Here is a 14,838-nt window from a genome sequence, read left to right on the forward strand (position 1 = left end):
TTTATTTTTATCCGTGCACCGCGGATCCATGCCCCTGCCCTGGAAGCCTGGCATCTTAACCACTGGACCACCAGAGAAACCCACAGTTCATAGTTTCTCTGAGCCTGGTGCTTCTGCTAAGCCTGGTGGGCCACGAAGAAAGGGAAAGAAGAGACGGAGGGAGAAGGGGGTACAGTGAGTGGGAGGGAAGCCCAGGGAGCCTAGCTTTGCCTTGCCTCCACTGCCCATTGACCTTGAGTGGGAGCCTGCCCTTCCCCGGCCCTCGGCCTGCCTGCTGTTTGTGGAAAGAGTTGAACTCCAATAGCTGAGTGCCCTGCCCTCCTTCACAAGATGCCACCAGGGGGCAGCACAAGGCCTGGGCTGCTTCCACAGCTGGAGGGCTGTCTCCAGCCTGAGCCCAGAGGGTTCTTTCTCTGGACGAAAGGTGCCTGGAGGGTGGAAATGCCAGTTCACTTAAGCTCCACCCTCACATGCCTTAACACCCTAACATCCTAAGCTTGGAATCAGCCCTGGGGCTCGGAATACACCCTGTCTCTGAGTCCTGAGAGGAAAGAAAGGGAGCCAGGCTGCTTCCCAACCCCCAGGACCTGAGCGGGAACTGGTTTCCCCAGTGTGGGTGAGACCCTGTGCCCTGCCGCCCTGCACCATCCCAGTGCCCTCTAACCAACTGGGTGTGGTCCCAAGAGCCCAGCCCTAGGCCCTGGCAGCCTTTGCCCAGGGTCTGGGCGCCATTGGCCAGTCTTGTGAACCCGGAAGATACAGGTGGGGAAAGCGCTGGGGCCGGGTTCCGGGAGGAGCCCCAAGACTGGAAGTGAAAGTGACTGCAGCCCTCTGAATGACCTGGAAGTCTGGGACACCGGAACCCCACCGGCTAGGCCAGGGATGTCAGAGACCAACCGCTGGCCAGACTTGGGACGGGGAGGCGTTTCCCTCACCCTGGGCCCCGGCTTCCCAGGGCCCGGGAAGTTGGGGATGGGACTCTTGTCTTATTTCCATAACACACTGGAGGGCTGGGCCAGGGTGGAGGTAGGATCCCAGCGTGTCTGGGGATCCCAAAGAACACAGCCAGACTAAGCAGCGCCAGCATTTGGAGAACGGCCTCTTTCCCCGCCGCCCTGGGGAAGGAAGCAAGGTTGGGGCCGCCCTCCGCCGCCGCGGGCGGGGCTGCCCGGACCCCGCCGGGGTGGGGAGGGCCGCGGGCCCAGGAAGGGGGCGGGGCGGCCGCAGTGACGCGGCGGGCGGCGGGGAGGGACCGGAGGGGTGCCGGCGGGCAGACCCGGAGGAAGATCGGGGCCATGGGCCCGCGCTGCGCCTCCAGAGGGTCCGGCCACTGCTGGAATCCGCGGCCGGGGCTGGGGGCGCTCGGGGCTCCGACCCGCGGCCCGTCGGCCCCCGCCCGTACCGGGTGAGGGGCGTCCACCCTAGACTAGAGGTGAGCCGGGACATTGGAGGGCGGGCCGACCGAGAGCACGGCGGGGGACGGGGACGCCGGGGAGCAGAGGGAAGTGGGGGCAACGGGGCCTCTCGCTTGCTCAGTGGGTGCGAGGTGGGGGTAGGGCGGCAGCGAAGTCGGGGCGCAGGTGGACGGAGCGGGGCTTGCAGGGCGGGGGCCCTAGGGTACTTTTAGCCAGAGCCCGAAGAGTGGTCAGCCCTGGAGAAGGAGAATGAGGCAGCTGCATAGACGAGTGCCGGGGGTCCAGGACCGATGCGAGGAAAGGGGAGGTGGGGACTGGGCTGCCCGCCAGGGTGGGGAAGACAGGTCTCGGGGCCGAGGTGTTATCTGGTCTTTGAAAGTAGTTTCCAGTGCGGGGAGAGGGGGATGCACGGGGCTGCTCCGCGAAGAGACACGCGGGGGACAAGGTTCTAAGTGGACGTCCAGGAGTAGGGGACACGGACCGACTCGGGGAAAGGGATGCAGGGGGCGGGCCCCGAGGGGCCGGTGGTGGAAGGCGGCCCGGAAGGAGGGGCCCCGGGATTCCCGGGGGCGGGTCCCCAAAGGATGCTATTCCGAGGGGTTTAGGACGCCGCCGCGGCCGGAGAGGCGAGGCTGGCCCGCCACCCCGCCGGCCACCTCCCGCGGCTCCTGGGGGCCCGCGTCAGCGCGCGGTTGCCATGGCGATGGGCGGGCGGGGGGCGGGGGCTGCGCGGAAAAGAGGTCAGCGCTCAGTCTCGCGGCGGCTCCCGGCCCCCCGCGGCGCTGGCTGCGGAGCTGGGCTCGCCGCTGCCTGCCCTGTGGCGAGCCCGGGCATGGGGTCCCCGCGCCTGAGCCCCTCGGCCCGCGCGCGGGGCTCGGGGCCGCGCGCCGCCGCCCCGCACTGACGGCCGCGCGGTGCCCTGCGCCAGGAGCCGCGGAGGCCGCGCGCGGCCGACCGAGCGCCTTCAGGATGCTCATCAAGGAGTACCACATCCTGCTGCCCATGAGCCTGGACGAGTACCAGGTGGCCCAGCTCTACATGATCCAGGTGAGGGCGGTGGCAAGTAGGAGACCGAAGAGGGGATGGGGGCATGCTTCATCTGGGTATCCGCAGGAGCGCGCAGGCCACACCTGGGACAAGGGGCCGGGCCCAGCTCAATCCCCCTCCAGTCCAGCCCCGCCGGGGGCTTAGGAGGGCTCAGGCCTGACAGAGCAGGAGAGCGTCCCCAGTCGGATGTGGGGGAGGGGTGGGGTGGTAAGGACCCTGTGAAGAGGGATGGAAGGGCCTGGTGGTGCCTCCCCACCTGGAGTGCCCAGCCCCTGCTGAACGTTCAGCCCCCATCTGATCTCCTTTAATCCTCCTTAGAATCCGTAATCCTCTGGGGGTAGGGAGAGGAGCGCATGAGGAGGCAAGTGTGGGGGGCAGAAAGTGAGGAGGGGTCCCAGGGGGTCCAGAGAAAGACTAGGAGGGGTTTCCCAGAGGGTGAAGGATCCTGGCCATCCCCGGCGGTCAGGGAGATGGGCTGAGGCTCAGGCCCTGAGACTGTCAGAGGAGCAGGCAGGGACCCCAGAGGGTGAGGTCTGGGCTGACAGGAAGCAGGCAGGGAGCCAGGCTTGGGTGGAGAAGCGTGAGCCAGGACAGGCGCCCGGGGAGGGGAGGAGACCGGTGCCCATTCCTGAGGCATCCCCTGAAATGTGGGACCAGAGTCTGAGCAAGCAAGAGGGCTGGGATCTGGCCTCAGAGGGTTGGGTGGGCCAAGTTCAAACTCCAGAGCTACATAAGGACAGGATCTGAGTGCTCTCCAGCTAGGAGGGGTGTGGCAGGAGCTGGTGTTGGGGTCCTAGAAAGGCAGGGATCCCTTTTACTCTCCTTGATTCTTCCAGCCTGTCCACCCTGGCCCCTTGCTGGCACGGCATGCAGCCTGTCCCCCTCAGGAGCTTACATATGCTCTCTCTCTGCCTGAAATACGCCCCCCACCCCATATCTGCTCAGCACCCTCCTTTCCCCCGCAAGTCATCTTCAAATCATGGTCATGCTATCTTCTCAGTGAGGCCTTCCCTGACCATCCTATCAAAACTGCAACCCCCAGTTCTATCCACCTAACCCTAGTCTATGCTTTCTTTTTACCATAGCACCTAGAACCCTCTAAGATGCTTTTTTTCTGTTTTCTGTCTATTATGTCTCCCTCCGCTGGAGTGTACAGTTCCACAAGGGCAGGCAGGGGTCTTTACTCTGTACATCAACAGATCCCAATGAATATAAGCCCAGACAGTGCCTGGAGTAGAGCAAACAGCAAATACTTGAATGACTAAACAAGTCCTGGCTTGCAGAACCCCAGAGGGGACCGGTCAGAGGCTGTAATCCTGACCCCAGGAGCTACAGGGGAGCAGGATGGGATTTCAGAGAGCTAGAAAGGCTGGGACTTGGGCCTCAGCGCTGTGCAGGGGACCAGGCCCTTCTGGGGAGCCCATCCCAGGAGCGGAGCTAGGGCTGAGCTGCCCATCCTCCTCTTGCCCTGGGCTGCAGAAAAAGAGCCGAGAGGAGTCGAGTGGCGAGGGCAGTGGCGTGGAGATCCTGGCCAACCGGCCCTACACGGATGGGCCGGGCGGCAGTGGACAGTACACGCACAAGGTGTACCACGTGGGCTCCCACATCCCAGGCTGGTTCCGGGCACTGCTGCCCAAGGCCGCCCTGCAGGTGGAGGAGGAATCCTGGAATGCTTATCCCTACACCCGAACCCGGTGAGTGGGTGGGGCGGGTCAGGGGCCAGGAGGGGAATGGCCCTGATGGACCCACTGGTGACCCTCACCCCTGCCCTCTGCCCAGGTACACCTGCCCCTTTGTGGAGAAATTCTCCATTGAAATTGAGACCTATTACCTGCCCGATGGGGGGCAGCAGCCCAATGTCTTCAACCTGAGTGGGGCTGAGCGGAGACAGCGCATCTTGGGTGAGACCGACAGCCAGTAATGACCCCAAAGCCCCGCTCAGGCCACCTGCCGCCTGGACAGGTGGCCTCTGACAAGTCCCAGGCTCAGTTCCTGGCCTAGGCTTTCTGTTCCTGAAAAGCCGCCCTCCCAGTCCCGAGGTGGGGGAGGAGTAGCACGGGCTGGAGGGGGCTGGTGTTGCTCAGGGCTGCCGGAACCCCCCAGATACCATCGACATCGTGCGGGATGCCGTGGCCCCAGGCGAGTACAAAGCAGAAGAGGACCCCCGGCTGTACCGCTCGGCCAAGACAGGCCGAGGACCGCTGGCTGATGACTGGGCGCGCACAGCAGCTCAGACCGGGCCCCTCATGTGCGCCTACAAGCTGTGCAAGGTTGAGTTCCGCTACTGGGGCATGCAGGCCAAGATCGAGCAGTTCATCCATGATGTTGGTGAGCACCCCGTCCTGGGAGGTTTCACTTACCCAGCGTGCACTAGGCCACGTGTTTGAGGCAGGGATGCTCCCAGTCTGCCAGGGACACAGAAACACAAAGCCAGCCTTTCCATTTGATAGGCTGGGTGCTGGGGCAGAGGGGAGCAGTGCAGCCTAGCTGGGGTTGGGGGAGCCTGCCTTGAGGTACATACAGGGAAGAGTCAGGAGGGCAAGAAGCTGGCGACATGCTCTCTGAGGTTCATGCAGGTTCAGACACTCAGAGATGAGGCTGCTCATCCATTGAAATTCTAAGACGCCAATGTTCTGTGGGTCAAGCGAGGCTTAGAGACTCTCAGGAGGGTCACCAGCTGTAAGTGGCAACATGCTGTGGAGTGCAGGCTGAAGCTAGATGCTGTCAGAGTCCCTCCCACCCCAGCTCTGAGTTCCATCCTCTTGCTTTGGTCTCCAGCAGGCCCTAGGTTATACTCCCGTGGCTTAGCCCTGCCCCACCTCCCAGGTCTGATGGTGGGCTCCCCACAGGAAGAACGATGGGGGCCCCCAGGGACCTGGGTTCCACTCCACCACCGACTCTCATGGAATCTCCCCTCCAGGGAGCTGCTTCCTTAAATGTCCCTTTTGTAAATAAGGAAAAAGTTGGGCCAGATAGCAAAAGCTGATATTGATCACAAGATGCCAAATCCTCTGCTAATCACTTCCCATACAAGATATCTTTCATACCCCCCACACCCCTCAAGGTAAAGGCTATTATGATTCCAGATGAGGAAATTTAGCTCAGAGAGTAGTAATACAGGCTCTTTATCCTAAATTTGGAAAAAGTCCGAAAAGCACAAATAAGATTAAGGGACCTCCCTGGCGGTCCAGTGGTTAAGACTCTGCGCTTCCTATGTAGGAGGCTTGGGTTTGATCCCTGATCAGGGAACTAAGATCCCACATACCATTGAAGAAGGAAATGGCAACCCACTCTAGAATTCTTGCCTGGAAAATTCCATGGACAGAGGAGCCTGGTGGGCTATACAGTCCATGGGGTCACAAAAGAGTCAGACAACTTTCACTTTCACTTTCACCACCTGATGCAGCCAAAAAAAAAAGTGAAAATCACCCACATATAACCATTACTAAGATTCTAATGCATTTCCTTCCAGAAGTTTATAATTCAATCATTATTACTTTATTTCCTAGATATTGAGGTTTCTAACTTTATTCCTCTGCTAAGATGAAAATATCCCAGAATGGGTATAGTGTTTTTGCTTCATTAAGTGCCAACACTTCCATTAACTATTAACACCTTCATTAACCATCAACAATTTCATTAACTGTTAACGCCTTAATTGTTAACTCCTCTGATGAACTCAGCAGGAAGCCAGCTGAAAGAGCAAGAACAAACATTGCTCCCAGCTTCCTGGGGTGTCAGGATGGGCTCAGAGCTAAGAGTTGGGATGTCTGGAGAGATAAAAGAGGCCATGGGCAGGGAGGTAGGTGGGACAGGAAGAAGAATGCCCCACTTCCCACTCCCATCTCCTGGACAGCACTCACCCTGCCCTACTTCGTGGCTCTGGGTGGGTGGTGTGCGCAAGGGAGCCATTACCCAAATTCAAGGGAATTCAAGGGCTTGGTATGCGGCTTTAGCAGCAGGAAAACCCAGGGCCCAGGGTGGGGGTGGGGAGGGCACGGCTTTGATGTCTGGGCACCTACAGGTCTGCGCCGGGTAATGCTGCGGGCCCACCGACAGGCCTGGTGCTGGCAGGACGAGTGGACAGAGCTGAGCATGGCTGACATCCGGGCACTAGAGGAGGAGACTGCCCGCATGCTGGCACAGCGTATGGCCAAGTGCAACACAGGCAGTGAGGGTCCCGAGGCCCAGCCCCCGGGGAAGCTGAGCACCGAGGCCCGGGCCGGCGCCAGCCACGCCGGCACCCCCGACGGGCCCGAGGCACCCCCGGGCCCCGATGCCTCGCCCGATGCCAGCTTCAGCAAGCAGTGGTCTTCATCCTCCCGTTCCTCCTACTCATCCCAGCATGGAGGTGAGGCTGGGGCACAGGGACCAGTGGTGGGGTGTCGGGGGAGAGCGGCCCTCAGGCCGGATGCCCAGACTGAGGCCCACGTGGCCCTGCAGGGGGCGTGTCTCCCCAGACTTTGTCCGAGTGGCGCATGCAGAACATCGCCCGGGACTCTGAGAACAGCTCCGAGGACGAGTTCTTTGATGCCCATGGTCAGCACCTCAGCCCTGTTGGGGACGGGGGGATCCCTGAGCAGCTCCTACCACCCCATGACACAGTCCCTGGTCTCTTCAGAAGGCTTCTCGGACAGTGACGAGGTCTTCCCCAAGGAGATGACCAAATGGAACTCCAATGACTTCATAGACGCCTTTGCCTCCCCTATGGAGGCTGAGGGGACACCAGGTAAAGATCCCCTATCCAGTCACCGGCCACCCACACCCCCTAAGTGGTTGGATCAGAGAACTACTCATTCCTAAATGTAACAGGGTCCTAAGATGAATGTCAACCCAGAAAGGGTGCTCTTTAAATACACCCTGATGAGTGGATCATTAATGATGAGTGGATAATGGGTGGATGGATGGATGGTTGGAATGTAAGACATAGAACAAAGAATGGAGGAATTCATTTGGAGTCCAGGAAGTCTTCATGCAAGAGGTGAGGTCTAAACCAGATTTTGAAGGATTAGACCAGCTCTGTCCAAAAGAACTTTCTGAGATGATGGAAAGGTACTCGTCACTAGCCACATGTGACTCTTAAGTTCTTGAAATGTGGTGAGTGTGACTGGGGACCTGAATTTTACATAGTATTTTAATTCACTTTGACTTAAACAGGCACATGTGGCTCGTGGCTACCACATGGGACAGGGCAGGATCAGAAGGAATCTTCCAGGCAAACTGGCATTGTGGGGAGAGGCGTCTCTGGGACCAGCAGGGACTGGCTGGCCTGTGCAAAGGCCTAGAAGTGTGAAATGACCTGGGCGGGGGGGGTCGGGTGAGAGGGGGAGGTCCGAGGGAGATGGGGGCCGGGGGGAGTGCCCAGGCAGACAGAGAGGAGGGGCACCTGAAGTGCCAGATGAGGGCATCCCTACAGAGCCCTTAGTCTCTCTCCCTGGCTCTCCCCCTCCCACAGACCCTGGAACTGAGGGCACCAAAGACCTAGGGGACGGGGCCCGGGCACCCAGGGACTCGGAAGTGAGTATGGCCGGCCACCCCGCGTCTCAGTTCTGCCCGGCCACCCACCAGCCACCGCTCTGATGCTGGTGTCACACTGTGCCCCCCGCAGGGCCCAGATGGAGACAGCGCCGGGGAGCTGGGGGCAGACACGTGCGCGGTCCACGCCCTCTTCCTCGTCCTGCACAGTGGCAGCATCCTAGACTCGGGCCCGGGAGATGCCGACTCCAAGCGGGCGGATGTGCAGACGCTGAGCCTAGCCTTCGAGGCCGTCACCCGCGTCCACTTTCCCGAGGCCCTGGGCCACGTGGCGCTGCGCCTGGTGCCCTGCCCACCCATCTGTGCCGCCGCCTATGCCCTCGTCTCCAAGTACTGGTCAGGGGGTGGAAGGGGGGGTGGACATACAGGGTCCCTGAGGTGTGGACAGCCACCTGGAGGCTCCTGGAACCAGAGAGGCCCCCATGAGGGGGCGGGGGGAGGAGGCCAGGAAACCAGACACCTGGGCCAGTCACCCACCCAGCTGGACCACAGTTTCTAGCCTATGGCTCCATCACAGAGCCCTCTGGGATACTGGTGGTCCCCACAAAGCCCCCGTGGTGCTGGGACTTGCCAACAGGTCGGGGGACTTAGAGGGGGCAGAGGCGGGCCTGGATGCTCCCATCCATCCATTCCACCCCTCCTCCTACAGCCTGAGCCCCTACAGCCATGATGGGGACAGCCTGTCCCGCTCCCAGGACCACATTCCCCTGGCTGCCCTGCCGCTGCTGGCCACCTCGTCATCCCGATACCAGGGCGCCGTGGCCACAGTCATCGCCCGCACCAACCAGGCCTACTCGGCCTTCCTGCGCTCCTCCGAGGGCGCCGGCTTCTGCGGGCAGGTCAGGGGTTAGGGGTGCTCCCGGGGAGCTTGCCGCCCAAGCCTCCCCCACCCTCCTGCCTCTGCTGCAGCCCCTCCTGACCGCGCTGCCCTCTCCCCCAGGTGGTGCTGATCGGGGACGGCGTCGGTGGGATCCTGGGCTTTGATGCGCTCTGCCACAGTGCCAGCGTGGGCACCGGGAGCCGGAGCAGCAGCCGCCGTGGAAGCATGGTCAGTGTGGCTGGACCCGCCTCCACCGGAGGAGCAGGGCGGGGCGGCGGGGGGGCGGCAAGGAGACTCCCCTGCTCTAGTTCTCTGCCCCCGGAATCTGACCTCTCTCCAGCCTGTTCCCTGCTGCCTCTGTCCATCCCCTCTGGGGCTCTGGGCTCTAAGTCCCTGCCCAACCCCCACGCCTCGTTCCTCACTTCCAAATAAGTAGAAATTGATTGTCTCCAGTCCTAAGGATGTTTCTGTCTCCTGCTCCTTCTAGAACAATGAGCTGCTCTCCCCGGAGGCAGGCCCAGTGCGGGATCCCCTGGCAGAGGGGGCCGAGGGGCTGGGCCGGGCCAGCCCAGAACCCTCTGCCCTGCCCACCCAGCGCACCCCCAGCGACATGGCCGGTCCCGAGCCTGAGGGCTCTCAAAACAGGTGACATTCCCACCCCATCAACCCCAAACTGGGCTTGTGCTGGGCTGCAGAGGCGGCAGTGCTGACGGCCACCTCCGCACGCAGCCTGCAGGCAGCCCCACCAGCCACCTCCTCCGGGGAGCCCCGGCGGGCGAGCACAGCCTCCTGCCCACCCACTGCCACCTCTGAGGCTCCCGACGGTGCCCCCTGTGCCGCCCGCCTTGACTTCAAGGTCTCCGGTTTCTTCCTCTTTGGCTCCCCGCTCGGCCTGGTGCTGGCTCTGCGTAAAACCGTGATGCCCACATTGGAGGGTGAGCCCTTGGGGTGCAGGTGGGGGGCACGCCTCCTCCATCTGCCTCTCCCCTTAGCTCCTCCAACCTCTCCCTCTCACCAGAAACTCGAGCACTTACGCCATTCCCCACTGTACAAATTAAGTGGCTTGGCTAGAGAGGGGGGAACCTGAGGCCCAGAAAGAAGGGATTTGCCAAGGCCACGTTTCCCAGCATGCACCAGAAGGAACTCATACACCCAGATGCCCTTCCTGAGAAGGGGTCCAAGAGGCCTCGGGAACGCTTCATCCCGAGCATCAGCAAATCAAAGACTGATCCCTTGTTAGCCGAGAGACCTGTCTCACTTTTAAGCGGGACCCCAGGGACCTCTCAGGGAGTACAGTCTGGGAAGCGCTGTTTCAGGATCACCCAGCATGTCAGGGAGCTACTCCCCACCACCCCTACCTCCCAGGACGTCCAGCTGAACCCCCTCTCTCCTTTATCTTCTGGGTACCAGTGGCCCAGATGCGGCCAGCCTGCGAGCAGATCTACAACCTCTTCCACGCGGCTGACCCCTGTGCCTCCCGCCTTGAGCCCCTGCTGGCCCCCAAGTTCCAGGCCATCGCCCCCCTGGCAGTGCCCCGCTACCAGAAGTTCCCTCTGGGAGATGGCTCATCTCTGCTGCTGGGTACGCACTCAACCGGAAAAAGAGGAGAAGGGCCCCAACAGTGAGGGATGGAGATAGACCACCCCCCGCCCCAAGAGGTAGTTCCTACATCATTTGTACTCTCTCAGGTCACCACTCCCAGGACCAGGAGCCCTCCCCTGGCCCCTTGGGCAGTCTGGATCCCCAAGACCCTCTGCCCAGATGCTGGGGGCAGTGTTGGTGACTGGGCTAAAGAAAGGAGGCAGTGACTTCGAGAGCAGCCACCGCCACTGGGGCGGGGGGTGAAGGGGTGCTGTATCCGTGTCTAGGGATGCAGTTGTGTCTCCATGGGCACTTGAGTTCACATCCTGGTGTGGGTTGTGTACACATGCATGTAAGTGAGGCCCCATGAGACAAGCGGGCTTGGATGGGGGTGATGGCAGCAGGCATTCTGGCAGGAATGCTGCTGGGGTGAGCTAAGAGGGGAGAATGCCCCCACCCTTCGCGTCCACCCACATGCTGGGGCAGTTCAGCCTCAGCCAAGACCTGACCAGGGAAGGCTGGCAGCGGAGATGGGGGAGGTGCAGGGCGGAGCGGTCCTGGAACCCCAGTGGGAAGACAGGAAGGAGGCCTGGCCCTGCCCACCACTGAGGCTGCCCTCCACCCACAGCCGACACTCTGCAGACCCACTCAGGCCTCTTTCTGGAGGAGCTGGAGATGTTGGTGCCCTCAACACCCACGTCTGCCAGCGGTGCTTTCTGGAAGGGCAGTGAGTTGGGCGGTGACCCGCCAGCCCAGCCAACTGCCCCCAGCACCACTAGCGAGGTGGTTAAGAGTAAGTCCAGCCAGCCATCCCCCCTGGGGGTGGGGGGCAGTGGTGGGGGTGCGGATACTTGTTCCACTGCTGAAGCCCAGCAGAGACACCCTTGCCCCAGAGCATTTGCTCTGGAACGAGGGAGCCCCAGCACCCAACTCTGGACTCAGCAAAGAGCAGGGCTGGTGGAAGAAAGGGAGGGAAGAGCCCTAGAGGCCAGACAGGTGGGCCTGGGGTGGGAGGCCATCCCTGACTCACTGCCTACCGTGGCCGAGCAGTCCTGGAGCGCTGGTGGGGGACCAAGCGGATTGACTACTCGCTGTACTGCCCGGAGGCGCTCACCGCCTTCCCCACCGTCACGCTGCCCCACCTCTTCCACGCCAGCTACTGGGAGTCGGCCGACGTGGTAGCCTTCATCCTGCGACAGGTGGGCCCAGGGATGCGGGGTGGGGGTGGGGGGGTAGACAAGGATAGGGAGCCGGGGCTGGGGGAGGGGCAGTCCCAGGGACCCTTCCCCCGCCCCCCACTTCACGTGGCCTCGCTGGGGCCCATCCCGCTCAGGTGATCGAGAAGGAGCGGCCACACCTGACCGAGTGCGAGGAACCGTCCATCTACAGCCCGGCCTTCCCCAGGGAGAAGTGGCAGCGCAAACGCACCCAAGTCAAGATTCGGGTCCGTGCCCCGCCCAAGTCTCCCTGGGATCCCCGCCCCTAAGCCCCTCCCAGGTCCCGCCTCCTCCTGCCTCGGCCCCGCCCCCGGGTACCACCGAATCTCCTCCCCTCCCTCTTCCCCGCCTCCTCCGCCAAGTCCGGTCTCGGATTGGCGCTCGCCTCGCCCCTCTCAGCCTCTGCTCCGGGTCTATATCGCCTCCGCCCCTTGGAACTGCAGTCCGCACAGAGGACCCCCCACGACCTCTGATCGGGGTCAGCAGAAGTGCCCACCCCTCGGGCCTCGCCCCTCTCTCGCAGCGAGCGGGCCCGCCTCCTCCAGGCAGCGCGCACACACGTCTGGGCGCGGGTCCCCCTCATCAGCTCTTCCCGCCTCCCTGTCGTCTCCTGGCCGCGGGCTCACACTGTCTCCTCCCGCCAGAACGTCACCTCCAACCACCGGGCGAGCGACACGGTGGTGTGCGAGGGCCGACCCCAGGTGCTGAACGGGCGCTTCATGTACGGACCCTTGGATGTGGTCACGCTCACGGGAGAGAAGGTTAGGACATAGAGGCCTCAGGCCCATGTAGACCGGCCCCCTCCGGGCTGACCTGGCCCCAAGCGGGAGCTCCCCGGTCCCGCTTCCTTTTCCCTGGACAGCTGCGGGTCCTGCCGGGTTGATCCCCCAACCCGGTCCTCCTTCCCCCGCCTCAGCCCTCCTCCGCTCAGCTCCGCACCGCTCAGGAGTTCCCCCCTCCCTCCGCTCCGCTCAGGGGACCCTCTGGCCCTCTCTCCCTGCTAGGTGGACATCTACATCATGACGCAGCCGCTGTCGGGCAAGTGGATCCACTTTGGCACCGAGGTCACCAACAGCTCGGGCCGTCTCACCTTCCCGGTGCCCCTGGAGCGTGCTCTGGGCGTCGGCGTTTACCCGGTGCGCATGGTGGTCAGGTGAGCGCGGGGCGGGCCCGGCCTCTGCAGGGCGGGGCTCCCGTGGGCCCCGCCCCCACGCCGCTCACACAGCCCCTTCCCCCGGGTCGTAGGGGCGACCACACCTACGCCGAATGCTGCCTGACGGTGGTGGCCCGCGGCACTGAGGCCGTGGTCTTCAGCATCGATGGCTCCTTCACCGCCAGTGTGTCCATCATGGGCAGCGACCCCAAGGTGCGCGCCGGCGCCGTGGACGTGGTCAGGTAGGAAAGGCTGCCCCTTCCCTTCCCCGGCTCGCGGTGAGGACTGGTCCCCACCCCTGGCGCTCGGGGCTGACGGCCGCCCCACCCTGCAGGCACTGGCAGGACGCGGGCTACCTGATCGTGTACGTGACGGGCCGTCCGGATATGCAGAAGCACCGCGTGGTGGCCTGGCTGTCGCAGCACAACTTCCCCCACGGCGTCGTCTCCTTCTGCGATGGCCTCACTCACGACCCACTGCGCCAGAAGTTAATGTTCCTGCAGAGCCTGGTGCAGGAGGTGTGGTGGCTGGGGAGGGCCCCCGAACCCCGCGATTGCCCCTGGAGGAGGCCCATTTGTTCCCACCCGCATGGCCCCGGCTCCCAGGCTAACAGACCGCACATCCCCGCAGGGATCTCTAGAGTCCTTGAGGTCAAGGCTGGTCCCACCGTCCCAGCCAGACGTGGTGATGGAGACTAAGCGGCCCCGCCCCTAAGCCTTCCGCACTGAACGCCCACCAGACCCCACCCCCTGTCTCTCGCCCCGCCCCCCCGGGGTCTGCTGATTGGCCTCTCCGGCCACAGGTGGAACTGAACTTCGTGGCCGGCTACGGGTCCCCCAAAGACGTGGCCGTGTATGCGGCGCTGGGCCTGCCCCCTAGCCAGACCTACATCGTGGGCCGCGCCGTGCGGAAGCTGCAGGCGCAGTGCCAGGTGAGGGCCGATGAGGGTGGGGCTGCGAGCCAGCTGGGGCTTGGGAGTCTGAGTCTGGGCCGTGAGGACTACTTGTGTTGTTAAGAAGCACCTAGGAGGGAGGCATGAACAGGCTGGCCGGCTTCAGGGAAATTGGGCTTCTCCTAGGATCAGGGAGGTCAGGAGCAGCTAGAAGCTGGCCAGAATGGGTAACTCAAGCTGCAGTATGAGCAAGACCTTGGGTGCTCGTTCCATGCTGTCATGGCTCTGGGCACAAGCCTTGACCTCTCTGAGCCTCACTTTCCTGTCTGTAAGATGGAAAGGATAAACCTGCGCAGATCTCCGCAGCTGTCACGAAGAGACCGTAATTTACTGCATGTCAGCGAGCACTGGCCTAGGCACAAAGCAAGTGCCTGTTAAATGTCAGCTGCTGTTACTTCCCTCCAAAACCCCATTTTACAGATGAGGAAACTCAGGATGAGGCTCAGAGAGGGGCAGGCTCCCCGGCGGGGTTTGGTCAGGCTGTGCCAGCCCGGTACTGCAGCCAGCACTGCCCAGAGCCTAGGAAGGGCAGGTGAGGGCAGTGTGTGGGCCCGAGACCAGCCATCCCCTCACCCTGCCCACCTTTACCCACAGTTCCTGTCCGACGGCTACGTGGCCCACCTGGGCCAGCTGGAGGCTGGCTCCCACCCTCATGCCACCGCGGGACCCTCAAGGGCCGCCCTGGCCAAGAGCAGCTATGGCGGGGCTGCCCCTGTGGACTTCCTCCGGAAACAGAGCCAGCTGCTCCGCTCGAGGGGCCCCAGCCAGGCGGAGCGGGAGGGCCCAGGGACCCCGCCCACCACCCTGGCGCGGGGCAAGGCGCGGAGCATCAGCCTCAAGCTGGACAGTGAAGAGTGAGGTCCCAACTGTGGCTGGACTTGGGTTATTTACTCATACACTTGAGGAGCCCCTGTGGCTGCCTGTGGAAGGCTGGCCCCCAGCCCCACAGCCTGCATCTCTTTGCCCTCAGTGTTAGTTCCCTTTCATGCTGGGGGACCCAGCCCTGGGGGCTGGAGGAAGGAGCAGCAAGGGTCCAGAGGCTTTTCCAGCGTGTGTGACTCCACGGAAATAAACACCGCCTGCATCCCGCCTGACTGCCCACCAGTGTAGCATCACAG

General features: G+C 62.7%; 1 protein-coding gene across 3 annotated transcripts; it reads left to right on the forward strand.

Annotated features, from left to right (window-relative positions):
• The first annotated feature begins 1,229 nt into the window (after positions 1 to 1,229).
• On the forward strand, positions 1,230 to 14,811 carry PITPNM1 (phosphatidylinositol transfer protein membrane associated 1). Of its 3 annotated transcripts, none has more exons than XM_043924923.1 (24): positions 1,230 to 1,432; positions 2,344 to 2,462; positions 3,942 to 4,156; positions 4,242 to 4,363; positions 4,566 to 4,790; positions 6,487 to 6,813; positions 6,906 to 7,001; positions 7,084 to 7,191; positions 7,918 to 7,979; positions 8,071 to 8,327; positions 8,647 to 8,836; positions 8,938 to 9,045; positions 9,305 to 9,462; positions 9,547 to 9,752; positions 10,228 to 10,398; positions 11,027 to 11,191; positions 11,449 to 11,597; positions 11,732 to 11,842; positions 12,260 to 12,376; positions 12,620 to 12,768; positions 12,861 to 13,010; positions 13,103 to 13,286; positions 13,571 to 13,699; positions 14,315 to 14,811. In XM_043924923.1, exons 2-24 carry the CDS (start codon positions 2,385 to 2,387, stop codon positions 14,576 to 14,578), a joined length of 3,741 nt encoding a protein of 1,246 aa, XP_043780858.1. In that variant the 5' UTR covers positions 1,230 to 1,432; positions 2,344 to 2,384; the 3' UTR covers positions 14,579 to 14,811. The 3 variants fall into 3 exon arrangements, with proteins under 3 accessions (XP_043780858.1, XP_043780867.1, XP_043780877.1); XM_043924932.1 differs by having other exon boundaries at positions 7,087 to 7,191; XM_043924942.1 differs by lacking the exon at positions 11,027 to 11,191.
• The last annotated feature ends 27 nt before the right edge of the window (positions 14,812 to 14,838 follow it).

The sequence above is a fragment of the Cervus elaphus genome, chromosome 2 (assembly GCF_910594005.1).
Source record: "Cervus elaphus chromosome 2, mCerEla1.1, whole genome shotgun sequence".
Lineage (NCBI taxonomy): Eukaryota > Metazoa > Chordata > Mammalia > Artiodactyla > Cervidae > Cervus > Cervus elaphus.

Excerpts from the sequence above, each read along its gene's own strand:
- PITPNM1 (XM_043924923.1), top strand. The coding sequence starts at position 2,385 with ATGCTCATCAAGGAGTACCACATCCTGCTGCCCATGAGCCTGGACGAG. Across the intron at positions 7,002-7,083 it reads CGAGTTCTTTGATGCCCATG|AAGGCTTCTCGGACAGTGAC; the intron begins GTCAGCACCTCA and ends TGGTCTCTTCAG. Across the intron at positions 8,837-8,937 it reads GCGCCGGCTTCTGCGGGCAG|GTGGTGCTGATCGGGGACGG; the intron begins GTCAGGGGTTAG and ends CCTCTCCCCCAG.